This window comes from Colossoma macropomum, unplaced genomic scaffold (genome assembly GCF_904425465.1).
Source record: "Colossoma macropomum unplaced genomic scaffold, Colossoma_macropomum, whole genome shotgun sequence".
Classification (NCBI taxonomy): Eukaryota; Metazoa; Chordata; class Actinopteri; order Characiformes; family Serrasalmidae; genus Colossoma; species Colossoma macropomum.
Window position 1 is genome coordinate 16,258,746 of NW_023494784.1, and position 20,341 is coordinate 16,279,086.

Genomic DNA, 20,341 nt, shown 5'->3' on the forward strand with positions numbered 1-20,341 from the left:
GTTTCATAAAGTAAAGCTAGCTGGTTTACTATAGTGGCCCTTCATAAATTCACTGCATGTTACATGTAATAAATGTTTCGTTAAGCTTCCCAGGAGAAACGTCAATAACTATCATCAAACTGAAAAATCTAATACAAGTGTTAAGATATTTCTTCAAAGCAGTAGTTTCCAGCCTCTGTCTTGGACAGTTCACCATTTCTTTCACACTTCAGTGTTTTCTCTCCTGCCAACACACCTGATCCAACAAATCAGCTAATCAACAAGCTGTTTCTGAGTTGAGGTAGGTGTGTTAGAACAGGAAAACACAAAAGTGTACAGGACAATGGATAGTCCAGGACCAGGGTTGGGAACGCAATGAAATGGATACCGTCCACCAGTCAAAACCAATGTTTTCTAGCTTTAGAGAATGAATATCTGTATATTAGTTAAACACCAGAGCTGCTCACTCACTATCTGGACGACTGGCCCAGACACACCAAGCTGATGGGTAAGAACTATTGCTACCAAAGGCTGACCGATGATCACCTTCCGTGTGAAAATTTGCACTTGAACACACTGCTAAGACTACAGGTGACAGCCAACAGGTACTAAATGCGCCTGTGTAAAAGGGAGCTGGACAGTGCAAGCTCTCAGTGTCTGAAATACATGCAAAGTAAAGCATATATTAATTACGTCTTACAAGCTTCAGATGTCTGTGTTTAAAGCTGCACTATGTAAGTTTTAGGGATCTGGAGACCTCTCTGGTGGAAATATGTAATTGTTTGCAATGTGTGAAAGAACATTTTGTAATGTGGTTGTGCTTCAGACCCTCCCCAAGCAGAAGAATCTGTTTGTGAGTGTGCTTAAAGAGTATTTAAAGAGAACTCAGAATTGGGTGAAGGACTTCCTAGCTTGTAAGTGAATTATTTACATTTACATTTACAGCATTTAGCAGACTCTCTTATCCAGAGCAACTTACAAAAAGTGCTTTGTCTATCTAGAGAAAGTGCTGGTTACAAATAGGTTAGAGAGAAAGCTAGCCCTGAGCTCAGATGCTGCTAGAAGCAAATGTCCACATTGATACCTAGAGAAAAGGAACAGAGTTAAACAGTGCAGTGCAGTATAATACATTACAATGAATACTTAACTCAGTGCTCACTTATAATTCTCACAATTACAGAATTATCTATAATTGTCATCGTAACTTAATCAGTATAATGTTGATTTTGCATTTGAGACCTAAACATGAAGCCAGATCTTCTTTTTGAGTTTGCGTTAATACATAAAGACATAGGGTGTGGGACCCTCTGACTTTTAAATGACTTTTCCAGGCTGTACAGTGTGACTTGCAGCAGCACACACACTTTTTTACTCTGACTCAGAAATGCTACATCTTTCAGTTTTAACAACAAAAATCTTACTTAAATCTGCTTTAATGCAAAGTATATGTAAAATCATTTGTTAAAATTTCAACAATTTTAACAAAAAGTCTTACATGTAGCTACAATCTGTAAATGTAAATAAAGTCATTCAATATACTTTAATGTGCTTCATTGTACAGAAACATACCAACTCTTTTCTTTACAGTGGTGGTGATAGGAACCAGGGGTCATGATGTCTACAGCACAAATATAGCCTTTTTATTTTCTATCCAAAACCACCAGTGTCCTCTGATGTTTTATATATTATGTTTATAATGGCAAAATGGAAACAGAAAAAAAATAAATAGAAGAAATATATTTTGTTTTGTGACTATTTTTCCTCACAACACCCTGCATGTACCTCTTCACCATGAATGTACTAAAAACATATGATTTAAGCCAAAAACTTCTCAAAACTGTCATAAAGCAATGACTCAGGAATAAGACATATTAGACAGGCATATTCTTAACCATCTTATATAATAGCTTTTGTGTGATGTAGTTTTAGAGGCTCCTCAGACATCTGGTTCCTATCAGTACCTCTGTGAACAATTCTGACTTGGTGAGTTTCACTAGAACAGAGCATTTCACATCAAACAACTCTGACTTTATTTATAACAATGTGATTGTGCAGAACATTAGGAAAAATGGTGAAATAGCCTTTTGAAAAGCCCATGAAATGAGTCAGTACGTCATGCTTTATTTTATGTCAGTGTGTTATCAGAGCACCCTCAGAGCTTTTGTGCATCTGTGTTTATATATAACATTAAATATTTCTCATTGGGAATATGATATTCAAATATTATTCATTTCTTTGAATAGCAAAAGTAGTGAAAATGCCCATCCCTAGTGGTAAAACACTGCTACTTGCGCTGGCTTTGAAAAATCAGGCTATTCTCTGAGTGTGTCTTGAGAGTGTAGTTTCTGTCTTTGCTTTCTTTCATTTCTTTCCATGTGCACTGATTCTGAACTCTCTCATGGCTGATCAGCAGTGTTGATTCAACAGTTTCAACTGGCCAAAATAGCGCTGATGAGAGCCAAACAGAGCTGACTACAGCCAACGGTCCGAGACACAGAACAAACTACGGGTGGCGGTCGGCCACCAACACTCATTGACAGCTTGACGCTATCTGACAGACGACAACCGGCTTAGACTCTGGACTAAACTCTGAAGCAGTGGAAGAGGTCTCTGAAGCGATGAATCAGTCTGATGGATGTATCTGGGTTTGGTCAATGCCATGAGAACGCTACCTATTGGAATGCACAGTGCCAACAGTAAAGTTTGGTGGAGGGGGGATAATGAGCTGGGGCTGTTTTGCAGCGTTTGGGCCTCTTAGTTCCAGTGAAGCGTTGTTGCTACACAATACAAAGACATTTTAGACAATAAAAATGCTTCCAACTTTGTAGTAACAGTTTAGGCTTGGCCTTCTTCTGTTCCAGCATGACTGTTCCCATGTGCACAAAGCGATGTCCATAAAGACATTATTTGATGAGTTTGGTGTGGAGGAATTCCAGTGGCCTGCATCAAACTGTTCACAAAGAGTGGTTTTCAGATGTGTTCCTGAGTCCATGCAGTGATTTCCACTACAGAATCGTATATGTTTTTAATGCAGTGCTGCCTGAGGGCCCAAAGATCACAGCCAGCCAATAGTGGTTTTCGGCCATGTCCCTTGCATACAGAGATTTCTCCAGGTTCCCTGAATCTTTTAATGTTATTTTGTACCGTAGATGATGAAAAGCAAAAGTTTTTTGCTATTTTGCGTTTTTCTTGAATTGTTGCACTATTTGCCCACACGGTCTTTCACAGAGTGGTGAACCCCTCCTCATCTTTACTTCTGAAAGACTCAGCCTCTCTGGGAAGCTCTTTTACAAATAATCATGTTATTAATGTTGCCAATCCACCTAATAAGTTGTGAGTGAGGTGAGGTGTTTTTTTTAGCATTATACAACTTTACCATTGTTTTGTTGCCACTTCCCAACTTTTTTGAAACGTGTTGCTGGCATCAACTTTAAAATGGGCAAAAATTTTAAGTTCTAACTTGTTAAGTCCTAACTTTTATTTATAAACGGGGTTGTACATGATAAACTATACATGTTATAGAAATGCTTGTATTTACTCATTTTTACCATCACATAACATGCTTCATATAATGTAGCTCACAGAGCAGCACTGCTGAAGTGTACTGGGCAAATTATTACTGCACTCATACATTGAAAAACAAAATAAAAATAGTTAACAACATTATTAAATATGATTACATTCTGGAAAAACAAAGTGATTTCATCCTGTTTTCCATTACTTTATATAAAAAACATCGCACATCTTGTTCTGTGTATTTTTTCTACTTTCTGTTGAACACTTAAAATCTCCAGCCACAGTAATTTTACAGTAATCCACTTAGAGCACAATCTGCAACAAAAAATACTGTAATATACTGTAATACACCAACATAGACATTTATTTAGCTGCTTTTAAACATTTTTTTTTTAATGTAGAAAGCCAATGTTTGCTGCTTCCTTCACAAGAATAGTGTTAAGGTTTTGAGCAGTGTTCACTCGCCTGAGAAATATGCTGACTAGTAAGTGCTGTGTCAGATTATAACTGATTATTAACTGCCATGATGGCAGATTTTCACTGCACAACTGTTCACACAAAGTAGCAGAATTTTATTTGGTGACTGCTTTACTGATTGTATCTGACTGTCTTACTTTGTTTAACTGTGGTGACCAAAAGGCCAGAAGGGTGGCCACACTTTACAAATGGGTGGCACTGTCCACCCCTGGCCACCTCTGGCCACCCCTTGGCTACGCCTCTGCTCGCTAGCATCTTGGAAATCAGACTGACTCAAGAGGCCTTGCACTACAGTCAAATGACAAATGACAAGTCAAATCACATAATCTTGAAGGGAAATCTAATACACAGTAGTAGCAGTAGTGGTCCAGTCTTGCAGTAAAAAGTACATTTGCCACATTTGAAGTCTGAGCTTTGAGTTATTCTGTCTCTGCCCGTTTATAGAGATGTTACAAAGCATTATTTCAGGGCAGAGGTTGCAAAGTATGGAGACTTGAATGCTGATTAGAGCCATGAAAGCTCTATGATTGTTCTTTTATTTTATAAATAAGCCCAGAGGAAGACAGACTCCATTAAAGTGCAATTACCCCTGCACGTCTTTGGTAGAACAAGACCATTACTACTGCACCTTGCTATTCTTAGTCGGGAACAAAGGCAATAACACTCTTTTTGAGCAACTGTGTGAGCTCTGACTCATCTAATGAGGGACTGCTCTTCCTTTGCTCTCACGCTGAGACACCATTTGGAGATTTTATAGGCTGCCATCTCTACCCAGTACAAAATTCTAAGGGTTTGATGAGGATAAAACAGGACAAAACCATGTTAAAAAACCAATTAAATAATCAGTCCAGCTAATGTAAAAGAATGGATTAATCAAAGCATTGTTAAGCTCATCTTGGACACTTGCAATGCTCTATCACTGTTAAATCAGCCCAAGGCTACGATCTTTATGCACACACGGTACGAACGCACTGCAAACCACAATGACCACATCATCAAATTTGCTTGTGATACCACTGTAATAGGCAGTGATGCGAGACACAAACCACAGACCATTACACGAGGCTGTTCTCCACTCAAGCTGTGTAGGAGGCTCTCTAGCCGTGAGGCTGTTGGCATCAAAACACTGACCAGCAGATTTAAAAAAACATTTTTGCCCTCAAGCTGCATGAATCATGAAACAGATAAAAACTCCAGCACACAAACCCCAATCCTATAATGCTGCACATTCTAAACTGCTGTTGTTATATCCTTTTGGATGTATGCCATACTGTTCTCACTATCTTTAACTGTGTACTGTAGGGGAGAGTGGGCTTGATTGGCGCGGTTTTAAATGACGTATATCCCAGGCATACCATACATTAGGATACCCCAACTTAGCAGTCGCTTTCAAAGTCCTGGTATTAGTGCATTCATGGCTAAATTCATGCTGTGCACTTGAGCCAACCAGCCCTAACATGGCATGTGCTATGGGCATGGCTGGCATAATGTTAAAAAAGGTATAGTTTCAATAAATGAAGCAACAAATAGAAATAATCTGAGTTTTTGATTTAAACCAACCCACAAATTAAAACATTCAATGGCAACCAAGAGACATTTTCCAATCAGTTTAACATTGGAACTGTTTCATTCCTTTTATCATTGGCTTGTTCTGAAGAGTAATAAGAAGTATAATGAGAAAAACAAAACTGGGCCACTTTGCAAATTTTAAAACACTGTTTTTATTTCACTAGCCTATACTGAACATCACAACTCATTATAAACATGACTTTCTATTTCCTGAATTAATCATTGTCATGGTAAAATAAAATGTATGTTGAAATAAAATAAAAAAAAGGTGCTAATCAACTCCACCAGCATCAGGACACAACTCTGTCTTCACTTTATATTAGCTAGTTAACATTACTTATCACCGGTGATCAAATCAAACTATAGATGTAATGTCTGTGCTGTGTTTGCTAGTCATGTACTGGCATTTTTGAGTTATGCATTTCGGAAAGATTCAGTAGTTTTATGATTGTTTTGTTAGTGACAAAATGTAATCATTTACTTTAAGAAGTCAGTTAAAAGTCCCAAATGTGTTTTGACCTCTAACTTTGAACCTATTTGGTAGAATGAGCCATATCTTTGTGAGAGTTGCCCCTACTGACCCAGAAATTAACACTACGCTAACCAGAGGTCTTTCATCCATTATGGGTGCTGAGGTGCTGCCCTACTGGTTGCCATGAGCAAAAAAGAGGAAATAACCACTTTGAAATTTAGAACTTAAGTATGCACATATATATTTTTTTTTTAAATTGGTGGAATTCCCCTTTAACGGCTCACCTTTGAGCTCTTCTCCAGGTTACTGCCTGAATCAATGGTCATAAAAAGACCACAACCACACATGCAAAGCTGCACTGTAGCACCTTATTTGTGCATTTGTGTTATGATCATAAAAGCAGGGTCCATACAGCACAGCCAAAGAGCTGCTTCACATTTTCAGCAGCTGTTGGTGGTCTTGTTTTGTGCTTAGACACTATGCTATGTGAATAGAGGCCATTCTGATGTGTGCTCTGCAGTGTGACTGTAGCAGTGGCCCTGTGAGAGGAGCGCTCGCTCATATCCGTCTGGGGTGGAACATTCACAGCGCTCCATTAAATCCAGGACTTGAGGAATCTATGGTTCACACTGTTCCAAAGTACACACATGTGCAGGGAACGCCAGCGGCTTCTGCCAAAACACTCATTCCTGCCATTGTGCTGCAAAATTGCTTAGTGTAACTCAATATAATATCGTTGTGCTATTACATTTTCCGAGCTCTACTGTACAGTCTAGCAGGACTGATCATTACTTTTCCATTTTCTGTTCAAAGGATCTCATATTACGTTGTCTTAGAGGAAACACCTGAAAAACCTCGCTCCAAGAGTTATTGAGGCATGCAATCGTCTGCAATAAATATGTCGCTGCCATGTCAAAACCTTATTTTTTTCATTTATTTTCTGTACACCGCCTGGAAACACAACATTTCACGACAAATAGACCAATAGAAATGTTTCAAAGTGATTTTACATAAAGTCTTTTTACATTAAAGCAGCACTATGAAAAAAGTAGCATTACTGAGTCAGGAGGAAAAAAGCATGCCAATATATGGTGTGTGTGTGCTGCTTTGGGTCACCCTGTAAAGCCTGAAATAGTAATTCAAAAGTCAGAGGTGTTGGGTCTGGTTTGGCGGGAGTTTTTCTGACCACGTGATGTGTATTTACACATTAACGTCACACGTACAGACTCAAAAAAAAAGATCTGTTTAGGTCTCAAAATCAACATTATACTGGTGAAGATATGATGACAATAGTAGATCATTCACTTACATCCTTAAAGACACGTCCTTCACAAAGTTTTGACTGAGTTCTGTTTTGATACTCTCGCAATGCGCTCGCAAACATCAGATTGATCTGCTAGGGAAAGGGTCTGAAGCACAAAATGTTCTTCCACATGGTGCTTCCACAAGAAACTTACGTAGTGTAGCTTCAACATAAGAACGTTTTTGTCCTTCTCCTTTAGAATTACATTTTGCTGATGTAAGGGTTTTTTGTGACAGCGATGTTAAGTGGCTGTGCTATGGCACTACTAAATAATCAGTAGCTGTACTAATGCGTCAGCTGGAATTACTAAATACTCACCTAGAAGATCTGTCTAAAGTCAGTTTTGGAAGCCGAAATCTCGTTAGAAGATCTGGTATGTTTTATTGCTTAATGTGACCAAGAATCGCCTACTTTGACATGAAAAGGCCACATGACTGATATACAATATAAGCAATGACAGACTATTTTTTATGCACAATGTGTGGGGACAGTCGACTTTTAAACAGGCTACAACAAAAAATGAACATCGGGCACATATTTGGGGATATCTCATTTATTTGCAACTAAATTCTTCAAAGGAAAGTCTTGAATAACCTTTTTCCAGCAACTAGATTTTGCTCCAAAATACTTGTCCCAGCACACAGAGCAGGCAACCGCTTGCTAAAGTTTGTTTCCCGTTGGAAAGATAAAAGCCAGTGCACTACATGCATAAACACTGACACAGACAGCCAATCACAATGCAACTAACAAAATCCCAATAGATGTTACTGCTTTAAAGTCCTCCTCAGAAGTTCCCCCTTACGACTTCAGAGGTTGTACAACGTGATATGTGTTTTTGATCGGAAGCATGGTGGATGCGCTGGGAATAATGTATTTTTTTTTAGTAGTATTATTTTTAATGTATTTTTTCTATCATCCAAGAGAGTAGGTTTCTTTTACAGAGGATGCACATCACACTGAGTAATGTTTTATCTATTTACTATCATTTCATAGCATACACTCTTTTTGGGGTTTTTGTGTGTGGGTGTGTGTGTGTGTTTGTGTGTGTGTGTGTGGATGTGAGTAAGATATTAAAAAATAATGTAGCCTGCAGTGTTTATGTGCGGCTGCTGAATAACTAAAACACATCCAGTTAACAGTTCAACTATTGCTGTTTTGTTGACATGCCTCAACACCGAAAGTCACGGCTCAATGAAAAATTCAAGTTGCCTACTAGTAACTACATTGTGTACATGTTTGTGCGCACTGATCGCATAAATGCAATATATTACTGACATTATACATGACTTGAAAGCAGCATACAGTATATTAAGCAGCTTAATATACTGTAGAAGCAGGCACTAGACTAAAGTCACTGTACGGTTCATCTCGGGAAGACAGAGAAAATATACCGGCTACAGATTTTATGTTTACAGGACTGTAAAATGTGACAGTTTTGTGAGTAAGTATGTTATATCATAACAGAGATGTTATAAAGGTGGAGGCAGGTCACTGGTTGAAAAATTAATGGGAAAGCTTGTAAGGCTTATTATGGGGTCTGTTTAGGAGGAAAGGCCTGCCCTTCAAAAAAAGAGCCAATCAGCTTGCTGTTTAAGCTGCAAGTAGCCAGGAAAAGCAAAAAAAGACCTTTTTTGTGCATTATCTGAGCCAAATGCTACACTTTGCCAAGGATGTGTTGTTAAGGATGTGGCTGAAATGGCAAAGATAGCACGGCTGGTCCTCTGGTGTGGCCTTTGCTAACTACTCTAGCTGATGTAAACTAGGCCCAGAAACAATGAACATGTATTTCTGTGACAAACTAACATTTTGGCACATTGCCCACTAAGGATAAAAGATAAAAGTCATCAGCATCCAACCTTGTACAAGTTAGCATTAGCTCATTAGCTTCTCTGAAGAGGCAGCTTCCTTTACTCATCCAAAAAAATCTACCAATTTCTCTCGGTGATTATCAAAAAAAAAATGCTTCCAATTTTTAACCTTCAGTGCTATCATCTAAAAGTAAGCCTGCAGTCCTATGTTAGTTCTGCCCATTTTGGCAGTTTTTGTTGTTAGTCTTTCTATTGATGTATTCTTCCAGGTGGTTATCTAGAAATTTGTTCCTCACTGACTCTTAGGGATACTGAAATATCAAAATGATTCACAAAGCACATCCGTAACCACACAATCTGTTTACATGCACACCAAATGCTGCTAGTCTCGCTAAGACATGATCAAGTAAAGAGTAAGGTTCAATCGTCATGTTCTAATCAGTCTAAGGTTAGCATGAATAAAACATTTTGTAGCAGGTTTGGGAAATGTTTTTCCTGTTAGTTTTGGGGTGATTGTTCTACAGCATTTATTTGCTGGGTTTTCTATAAAGTCTATGTAAGGCAAGGCCCACTGGCTATTTGTTTATTTGTGAGACAGGAAGAACAGGAGTGAGAGCTGAGTGCTGAGAGAGGCAGATGTAAGTCTCTTTATGTACGTCCTGGCTGAAGCCAACTTCAGCCTGTTAATAAAGCACAACAAACTGTGCATAAGCTGTGTCTTCTCTAATAGCGGTGACCACTACAATATGATCCAAGCTGACACTAGCCAGACTATTGGAAATGGACCACTGGAAATGCAAGTGTCTAGATTGCTCCAGTGAGGCTTGCACAGTATTAATGACTTTTTGCAGCTGTACCATATGATGACAGCTTTATGACAATAAAGCAAACAAGTTGTAAAAACTGTAATTGCTTGAGTCTGTATTTGGAGTCTGAACAATGAATGGAGTCTATAAGAAGAAAGGCTTCATTTCTCTATCACTGCAGTTCGTCTACTGCAGTTCGTCTACTGCAGTTCGTCTACTGCAGCTAGACTGTAAATTAGTATAGGTATTCAGAAAGCCTGGCAGTGTGTTTTTAAAGTTTGTAAACTTAGGTGCTTTGTAGGTTACTTCGAAAAAGTAGTGATGGCTGAATACTGAACACATTTTCCTAAATGTATTCAGTAACACATTTCATTACAGTACATTACAGTTCAGATACAATACTTGCCACAAAGCACCTGCACAAGTCCAGTACAACACTAATGCTAAGCTTATCACTCATGAACGTCCACTACTAATGAGACTGTTCAGTTTGATCATCCCTCAAAGGAGTTTAGTAACACTGAGATTAATAACTGATAATCACATTGGTTTATCAGTCTACTAAGGCTTTAGCAGAGCTCAGTAATACTGAGATTAATAACTGATCATCACATTGGTTTATCAGTCTACTCAGGCTTTAGCAGAGCTCAGTAATACTGAGATTAATAACTGATAATCACATTGATTTATCAGTCCACTCAGGCTTTAGCAGAGCTCATTAAAGCTGAGATTAATAACTGATCATCACTTTGACTTATCAGTCTACTCTGGCTTTACACAGTCTTATTTAGATCATTTTTTGTGACATGTCAGTTATTCACTTTAATTGAAACCTACAGAGACCAGACTGTTTATTGTTACTGTGCCTTTTAGACAGATATAAGATAAATGAGCTCTGTTTTGATTAGCTGCCCTGTATTGTGCCCCCACTCAAAAAGCACTCAGGGCTGAATCACTCACTATAACTTCAATATAAGTGGGCAGAGCTAAACTGCTGGAGGCTCAACTGGTGGATATATGTAAATGAGTTTGTTCTTGTGACATCACAGGAAATATACATTTATATGCCCCAGCTGCTGTTGTTCTACGATGTAAACTTAAATCATTAGGCTAAAAAGTTTAGGGTTTAATTAGCCATTAGCTAGGTCTCCCCATCACATGTTGTTACCAACTGGGCAGGACGAAGGCTAGCACATGCCTCCTCTCGAGACATGTGAAGCACCACCACACCTTTTTTTGAACTGCTGCTAATGCAATGTCACTGGACAGCTCAATGTGCTTGGAAAACACTGCTAATTACTAATTTAGTAACACAGTTAACAGATGCCTGCATTGGCTAGGTGATGTGAGGAGAAGGAGGACCATCCTAGCCACCCAAAGACAGTGAGACCAATTATGCTTTCTTGGACTCGTGGCCACAGATGGCTGTGGCATCACCTGGCATTGCGCTCGTGATCTCCACTTGGAAGCCAAAACAAGTATGGGAAACAGCAGCACCGTGTGATCAGGGAGATGTTCCAGATCACATTTTGTACATTTATTGGAACAACCAAACCGTGCCCGTCCTTCTAAGCTTTACACAGGTTTTGCACAGTGGCATGCATTTAGAACCACTCAGGAAAGGCGCTATTATTTTTGAGAGAAAGGAGGAGGGGCTTGGGCATACATGGGTCCCATCTGCGACACATTAGAACTGGATAACTGACTTCCAGTTTGAACAGGCAGTGAATTCATTTGATTTACCTCTTCCAAAACATGGCAGGTTGGAGCTTCCCCTGCACTTCTTCAGACTGGCCTCTGCAGAAATGGAGCAGGAGAGAGGATGCTCGCACTTCTTGCCTGTCCATCCCTCTTTACAGTCACACCTCCCACAGTTACACTGACCGTGACCTTCAGAAATGGGAAGAAAAAAAGGGAAAACAACACAGAGCAGGATTTAGTGTCCTCAAAGGATGAGGGATCAGCTTAAACTGTGCCTGAAGCTGCTGTGGAGACTGGCACAGATAATCCCGCTGTGTGTGGGTGTGTTTGTGTGTCTCTGAATGCGTGGGTGTGCATGTGTTTTTGAAAAACACAACTAACGAGGCGAGTTCAGTGCTAATGCAAAGCTCCAGTGGCCTGAGAATGAACAAAAGAATGCTCTGAAAGTGCACTTCCCTGGCTGGGCAAAAAAGCCATTCCAACAAGCACATACAGTCCTGGCCACTGAGTTATTCCTCAGTATTAGAAACAGATGTCCGTGTGTGTTTCGTGTTTGCCTTATGTTCGTGAGCTCAGGCTAATCTGGCAGGTCTGTGTTTGCTAAAGGGGAAATATGGGTGGGGGGAGTGTCGTGAGGACAGCACACAGTTCCACCCAGAATGCTTCAGCTAAGTCAGCATTTCCACCGCTGGACTACAATCAGGGTACATGTACAAACCATAATAATATTGACTTACTAAACCACAAGATATTTTGGCCACATCACATGCTACAGCAATAAAAACAAATTAAAGGAACAGTTCAGCAAGAAATCAAATTTATACAATTTTCCACGTACTCCAGATGCAGCCGATCAGCTAAGACATGTTTGGTGTCCAAAATTTGCTTCTTTAGTTTATTGCTGGAGCTACAAGGCTAACGTCGTTATCAAGCACTAGAAACCAATAGTCACCTTAATCCTTTCCATAAATATATGTCATTGAGGTTGCAGAGCGCAGTATGACTACTGTAAACTATAACAATGAACAAAACTTCACAGTGTAGCTGAATGCTGAGGGCAGCTATGTAGACAACAGGTATTGTAACAAATTCTGGATCTCCCACCAAATCTGACTCCCCTCTGCATGCATGCACATCATTACTTAACAATTCTACATGGTTTTAGGTGCATGTGTAATGATTTAGACGTGCAGTTTGCATGATGCTATTTGATGTACAAAAGCTTACATTCCTTGTTAGCTACATTCACCTTGTAGCTCCAATGCAAAACTAAAGAAGCGAACTTCCGGATCCATTTCTTGGCTGATTGACTATGTTTGGTATTAAAATTAAAAAGTGCAAGTTTGATTTTCTACTAAACAATCAGAAAAGAGTTAAAAGGTGTAAGGAAGTAAAGGTAACGTAAAGCAGCTGTTTTACCAGAGCAGAAATCATCGGAGTATCTGTCATATGTTGCATGGCAGCTCCTCTCGTCGCACTCGCAGGTGTCTCCATGGATGTCACCCCAGTCGCCTGATGGGTCTACATCATAGCAGGTACATTCTCCACATATACAGGTCCCTAGCAAGACAAATCACAAAGGGAGGTCAGCTTTAGTTAGCTCAACTAAACCAAACCCAACAGACATGTGCTGTTTTGCTTAGTGTCACTTTCCCACGAACAAAATTTGCTACTTTCCCAGGACCACAAATGTACCACACCAATTATCGTCATATAAACTGCATGCCTAAATAATAACATACTTGCCTCAAACTGTATTATGTTGTTAAAGACAAACAGACTTGCTTATGTGGTATCTGATGCTGTACAACATGCTATTATCTATAAAAATTGATAAAAAGACATAGCATGGCTAAAAACAGTAGTAGTATCTTGAAGCTGGAATACTGTTCATTTTTATAGATAACAGTATCATTTTGCCTTTACACCTTCATGTGGATTAAGGTAAGTGTGTGAAGCTTTAGGTATACTATTTGTATGATGCCAAAGAATGAGAACAAGCTTCAATTAGCCTACGTGTTAATTATATTAGCCTTAGAGCTTTGATACAAAACTACAGAAGCAACCTTCATAACCAAACATGAATAAAGTTTTCTTACTGAACTTATAGGACTGATATATGTAAATGATCTCTATTCTGATTGGCTGCCCTGTATTGTGCTTTATAGAAAAAGAGATCTGGATAGCAACACTCCTTATAACTTCAGCATGAAAGGGTGGTGCTAAACCGCTGTAGGCTACATACGTGGATATATGTAAATGCATAGACTTTGTCGTGTCACAAAAACTGTAAACTTAAAACAGGCTGCTTTTGCAGCTTAATTTTCATATATAGGCAGCATGGACTTTTGAGCAACTGTATTAGGGCTTGCTGCCTGAAAGATGTCACCATAATTGAAGTGTTGGTGAAGGTGAGAGGCGGCTTCTCCCCAGGCTTTGGATGCTCTGGAGTGGCTCCAGCTAACAGTAAACAGAGCATGCATGGAGAGAGCCTGACAAGAACACCTACTCTCAGACTGAGCTGCTAGGTTGCAGCGCCGGGGACAGAGCCAGGGGAAGCACCTCCACTCTGACGCACCCGAGCCAGGCCAGCAACACAAGCTGTGCTTGTGGAAATCCCATTTTCTCTTATCTGCTCCAGCGTGGGGAGAGCACACAGGGAGCTGTGCCAACTGGCAGCCTCCTCACACTGCTGCTGCTACCACCAGCCCCAAACCTGTCACAGGCCCGACCTGCATGGAGCTTTGATGCAATGTATGCTTATGTAGTTTGATTTCTTTCTTTACTTATGAATTAATCTCATTTCTTGTTTAGAAGACACAATGAATGCCACCTTATTTTGGCATAATTTTGAGATCAAAAAAAGAATATTAGATGATAGATCAGAATTTCAGCTTTTATTTCCTGATATTTCGTGGCAATGTAGAACATGGCACTGTTTATTTGAACCCTCCCATTTTTTAAGTGAGCATAAATATTGGAACATGTGACTGACAGGTGTAGGGCCATAGGGCAGAGGTAAAAGTTTTGTGGACAGATGAGACCAAGTTTAACCTCTACCAATGTGGTGGCAAGGCCAAACTGTGCCAAAATAAAGGATCTGCTCATGATCTAAAACATACGAGCAACATTGGTCAAGCATGCTGGAGGTAGTGTCATGGCTTGGGCTTGCATATTGCATATTTGCTTCTGGAATGGGTTCACTAATCTTAATTGATAATGTAACTCATGAAGGTGGCAGCAGAATGAGTTCAGAAGTCTACAGAAACCTTCTGTCTGGCAATTTACAGAGAAATTACTCCAATTTAAGCAGGAGGGGCCAAAACATACTGCCAACACGACAAAGGACTTCAACATTGGAAAAAAGTGGAAGGTTTCTGACTCGCTAAGTCAATCACCAAACCTTAACCCAATAGAGGATGCATTTCACCTATTGAAGAGGAGACAGAAGGGAGCTGCTGTAAAAGCCTGGAAAGGATCACAACAGAAGAATGCAACAGTCTGGTGATGTCAGTGGGTCACCGGCTTAATGCTGTTATTGCACGCAAGGAATATGCAACCAAACAAAAAGTACTATTTACTTTAATTTACTTTAAGACTTACTTTAACACATCTATATGTAAATATCAGCAAATAAAAGCTGAAATTCTGATGTGTTGTCTCATATGCACCTCTTAATCTCAAACCCAAATGTCCTCTGTGTATAGCATAAACAAAAGAATTGGCCTTGCTGTTCAAACAGAGGAGACTGTATCAAACTCATAAAATGTAATGTAAATATAATGTAAATACAAAATGCATGCCTATCTTATTAGCGAATGATTTATAGTTTTTACTGAACAAGACATCTTAAGATTAAATAGCTGAATAAAGAATATGTAAAAGACCATTTCTGTCTGCTTTGAACATCCAAAAGTTGAGCTATACATTTTTTTTTCGAAAACATTGATGGAATATATTTGTATGATGAAAATATATATGATTAACTAAACTGGAAGAAAACTAAATTTTCCTCATTGTAGGTGAACAAGCAAGTCAGCATTTATAAAAAAAAATAGTGTTTGAATCTATTTTTTATTGTGGCAGTTGTGTAAAATTGTTTTATATGATGAAAGCTTCAGTTGTGCTGCACATTACATCTTGGCACGGCCGTCTTTAATAAGAAGTGTGATTGTTTTCACAGCGGGGGGTTCTCAACATTCCAATGTCACCCCTCATTCCTCTCTAGCAGCTCAACACAGAGTCACAACATTTCACACACAGAGAGCCAAAGGTATACTAGTTAATCTGATAACAATTACGCGGGAAACTATTTTATTTAATTTTCTTAATGAAAAGTCGATTTTTTTCATTCTGCTGGTGAAATGGCCACTAGGGGGCCTGCAGAAAGAGGCAACAAAACAAAATTGTTTGATCACAGTCTTTGATCAAAGTGTAGTGACTTTTGCACACCTCAAAAACATATTTATGATCACCATATTCACATGCAAAGCCAGCTCAGAGACCCTCCCTAATATCACGTTTCACTCAGAAATACACTGCGGTATGAAAGGGAAATGTGTTGTGAATCCTGATTGATGTCGACTGTACTCAGACAGTGTACTTACACGCTTATTCTGGATGTGATTTATAAAGTACACTGTCTATCTTTTTCATATCACATATGTTTTGCCTTTTTAGTGAAGCTTTTACAAAGTCTTACACCCAACCACATGTAATTGTTCAAAACTGATATTAATGTGAAGCCTTGGACGCTTACGTTTTCCATTTGAATGGCAAGCTATTTCTGGGATTGAGAGGTTGGCTGGCTAAATGTGAAAGTGATGTTGGCATTTAACAAGATAGCAGTGATCCACTGAGAGCAGTCAATTGCATAGCAGAATGGGTAATTGAAGGCTGGAAACGGAATACAGAACACTGAAGAGGGTGGAGAGTGATGAAACGCTTCAGTATTGCTATGCACACTGAAACAAACAAACGTGTGTTCTCTTGAAGAGCACCACCTTCATCCTATTTCTCCTTTGTCTGTTTAGAGCATTGAGCTGTTTTTAGAAGCTCCACTCTTTAAAGCAGGGAGCCTGCACTCTACATCTCCAATACATCTGAGTTTGAGTTCTATTCAAACCGGTCTTAGACGAGTTGGAATGCAGCGCTAGATAAGAGAATGAAAGTTTCAATTGTTGCTTCTTCTTTTGTGATGAATTATTATATGTGGTAAGCTTTTATTTCAACACACATTTAATGCTATTTAGCATACTAAAAATACACAATATGTCCAAATTCAGCCAGTTTAAAGTGCACATATTACTGATCTCCAGATCAGATCTTTATAGAAAAGCCCTGGAGCAGCCTAAGGTCACGGTGCCCAGTGCCACTGCTTTAGCTAGAGGGGTATACAGCCCCCAGCTTAGGTCAGTGGAAGCGCATTATGGAGCTCCTTCAAGTGCTTTTGGAATGAGTTGGAGTGGCATTTGTGATCAAGAACTCATCATTTAACATCAGTACCTGACCTCACTAATGCTTGTGTGGCTGAAAACAACCAAATCTTCACAGCAATGTTCCAACATCTAGTGTGAAGCCTTCCCAGAAGCGTAGAGACCGTTACTGCAGCAAAAGGGGAGGTCAAACTCACTATTAATACCTGTGACTTCAGAAGAAACATGAGACATATAGTACATATACGATTAGCTTACCAACTAATCTAAGACCTGTATGCCTAAATGATGTCAGATATGTTACTGGTAACCCCTGAAGGTGATAAGCTGGAGATAAAAAGTGAGCTGGCTCTGTCTATGTGGAGAATTGTAGTAAAGTTTGAGCAGGTCTTGTGCAGAAAAGGGCTACCTTACATCTCTCTTCATGTTTATACAGATATTATTTCTTTCCCACTGCAAACCACCATTTCTTTCAATACTGTTTGTAACACACCCTTAATCTCATTTTTTCCCCTTTAGAACAATTCCTGATGCCATTTAAGGGCTGTTCCTTTATAGTGGCTCAAGTGAAGTTTGTTAAATGGCCCCTTGGATGTCAACACAAGTGACTTCAGCAGTACAGCTTGTCCAGAAATCACTGAGATCTAATGGAACTTGCTTTTCAAACATGGAAAAAAGGACAGAAAAAGCTGTTTAAAAGCCAGACCAATAAAATGTTTTAAAATGATTAATATTTAAAAACTATAACATTCAATTTGCGGTTTTCAGAATGAGCCTTATGTAACAAACTACTCAATCTGTTGTAGATGACTGCTGATGCATCTACTTTACTTTTCTAGATTGCTAGTAAGCTAAGTTAATAACCACTCTAGCAACAACAAAAAGACGGGCAGTACAGAACGGTTCTCATGCTAAACCCAAAGCTTAAGCTGGACAAACAACTATTCACAAAATTTAAGTACACTCAAACTTCTCAAACAGTGCTTTACAATCTAGCGTTTGCTTAGCTAGGTGATTAGCTCAGGGTGGCTTGCACAGCTGACAGCAAGGACTTTCCTACTGAAAACTCTGCTCCTTGTGGTATCCTCCCCTTGTCCAGTGGCCAGTTATATAACATAACTGCTGTGCAGTTTCAAATGGTGAGGCAAAGTTTTAGAGTTTGGTTTGTGATCCATATTTGGATTCCATATAGTCAGAGGATTATGGTATTTGTTTGGGCTTTCGGAGGGGTGCAACTGGCAGAGTGTTGCATTCTATTGCCAGGAATAGAGCTGGAAACCTGACATTGCCAAAGCCATTCGAGAGAGCACCATTGGTTGTGTTCTCTGGATGGAAAGTGTGGCTTAGTGCAGTGCATGCCAATGATTTACATCAGCCACAGAATCAGGCAGTGTGCACATTCAGCTACCCTATACTCTTACAAATGACATGATGCCATAGAAGAACCTCTTTTAGTTCCCTAAAGAACATTACTGTAGACGGTTCTTTAAAGAATTATTACTGTAAATGAGATCTACCTGTGTGAAGAACATTTTTAAAGTATAAGGAAACTTCACATAAGCAAGAGTCCTGAAAACAATGCTGTAACAAGCTGTAACGAAGGCAAAGTGTGGACACACTAACAACAGATTTTGAGATTTCTGTGTTTGTCATGCAGCCCTCTGACTCATACCTAGACTCCATTTCCCAGAATCCCAAGGGAGATCAAATGACCAATGAACTTCTCAATCCTTCTATCACTGCTCACAATCACCTGAATACTGATAGGTTGCACCTGTGTCATGTGTCATATAACCAGTTCAGTTTAGTCCAAAAGCCCATGCTTTAGATTAGATGAGTTGCGAGGTTTTGTTTCTCCTTGTAGAACTACTGAGTTTTTCCTATTTGCCTGTGTTTGTCCTTCTCATGTTTTAGACCTTGTTGCTGGATTTTTGGACTTTTTGTCTTTGCCCTTTTGGATCTGGTTTCCTTTGTTGTGTTTGCTTTTTTGTCTTTTTGCCCTTTTGGATTTGCCCCATGCCTGTTCATCAATTATGAGTCTCATCAAACCCTGTAAAGGTAAAGCCTCATTTCTTTTTACCGCGAGTGTCTGGCTGGATCTGTTACGTTACAGTGTTAGTATCTGTTAAGTACATCTGCTTTTTTCCTCACACTGAGAAATGGATAACTTGTACTTAATGGCTGTTTTGCATGGAAATGGTAAGTGAAGGGTGGTCTCTGACTTAAAGGCTGACATTAAAGGCTGTTCCTGGAACCATACTTTCAAGCCAACAAGCAAGAAATTTTAAGAATGCATGACCCTCCTTCAAGCGCCTTTGAAAAGATGTGGTGGTCAGCTTCAAGTGTCTTGGAGGAAGCTTGTGCTTGGCTTCTCATGCTCAGATTGGTTGGCGCTGTACCATAAAAGAAAATTCAGACAGTGAGTGGGAACTGCCAGTGTCTAACACTGGGGAGATAGCTGGGCAAGAATCCAAAAAAGAATTACACTATTTGTTACACTTCAGTAGGTCGAGATATATTTTAGATTCTCCTGCTCACTGAGAGCGTTCACTGAAGCCTCAGTCCCAGCTGGGCTTCCCTGCATATATAAAGAGTTGAATTTGTATTTGAATATGAATGCTGGAGAAGTCTTTAAGAAGTCTTTTAAGAGGTCATAATCATTATAGCAAGAAGTGTGCACCAAGAGGTCATTACCGCTAAGCACTCTCTCACTCTTTTTTCTCTCTCTCTCTCTCTCTCTGTCTCTCTCTCTCTCTCTCTCTCTCTCTCTCTTTCATCCCTGAGATAATCGTTGTATCTTTTATTCACACTAAAGCGAACATGGAGCCTTGAATAGCATTCCTGGAATGAGGTGTCATGTTTATTCTCTAGGGTTTTTTCACAGGATCACCTTTAAGAAAGCAGATGCAAAATCAGTGTGAAATCTTTCTGAATTAGTGAGCACCTCTCCCCTCTTGTGGTCTGAACAACCTGACCTCCCTCCCACTGCTCTGATCTGTTTGCTTGAGTCTGGCCTTTCCAGCTGGCAGGGATACCTGCAGCTCTGAGAGAGAAAGAGAGAAAGAAAAGAGAGAGAGAGAGAGAGTGCTTCTCCCTCAACACAATCTCACTGATTAGTAAGGCGCCACAGGCATTACATAAACCCTGCTCAAAACATTTTGCAGAAGAATACCTGTCAGAATCCATTTGGAATGGCTGTCAGTATCCAGAATACTCCAGAGGGGAACCAATGCATCCATACAGAGATAAAAGGAGCAGGTATGTGTGTGTTGTGA

At 39.5% G+C, this 20,341-nt stretch overlaps 1 protein-coding gene across 1 annotated transcript in view; it reads right to left on the reverse strand.

Annotated features, from left to right (window-relative positions):
- The window catches only part of itgbl1 (integrin, beta-like 1), a 111,083-nt gene that overhangs the window by 47,681 nt on the left and 43,061 nt on the right, over nucleotides 1–20,341 (reverse strand). The window contains exons 6-7 of the mRNA XM_036579028.1: nucleotides 13,051–13,191; nucleotides 11,674–11,820 (exon numbers count right to left, since the gene is read on the reverse strand). Of these exons, the coding sequence (XP_036434921.1) occupies nucleotides 11,674–11,820; nucleotides 13,051–13,191 (288 nt within the window). The remainder of the gene's footprint in view (nucleotides 1–11,673; nucleotides 11,821–13,050; nucleotides 13,192–20,341) is intronic.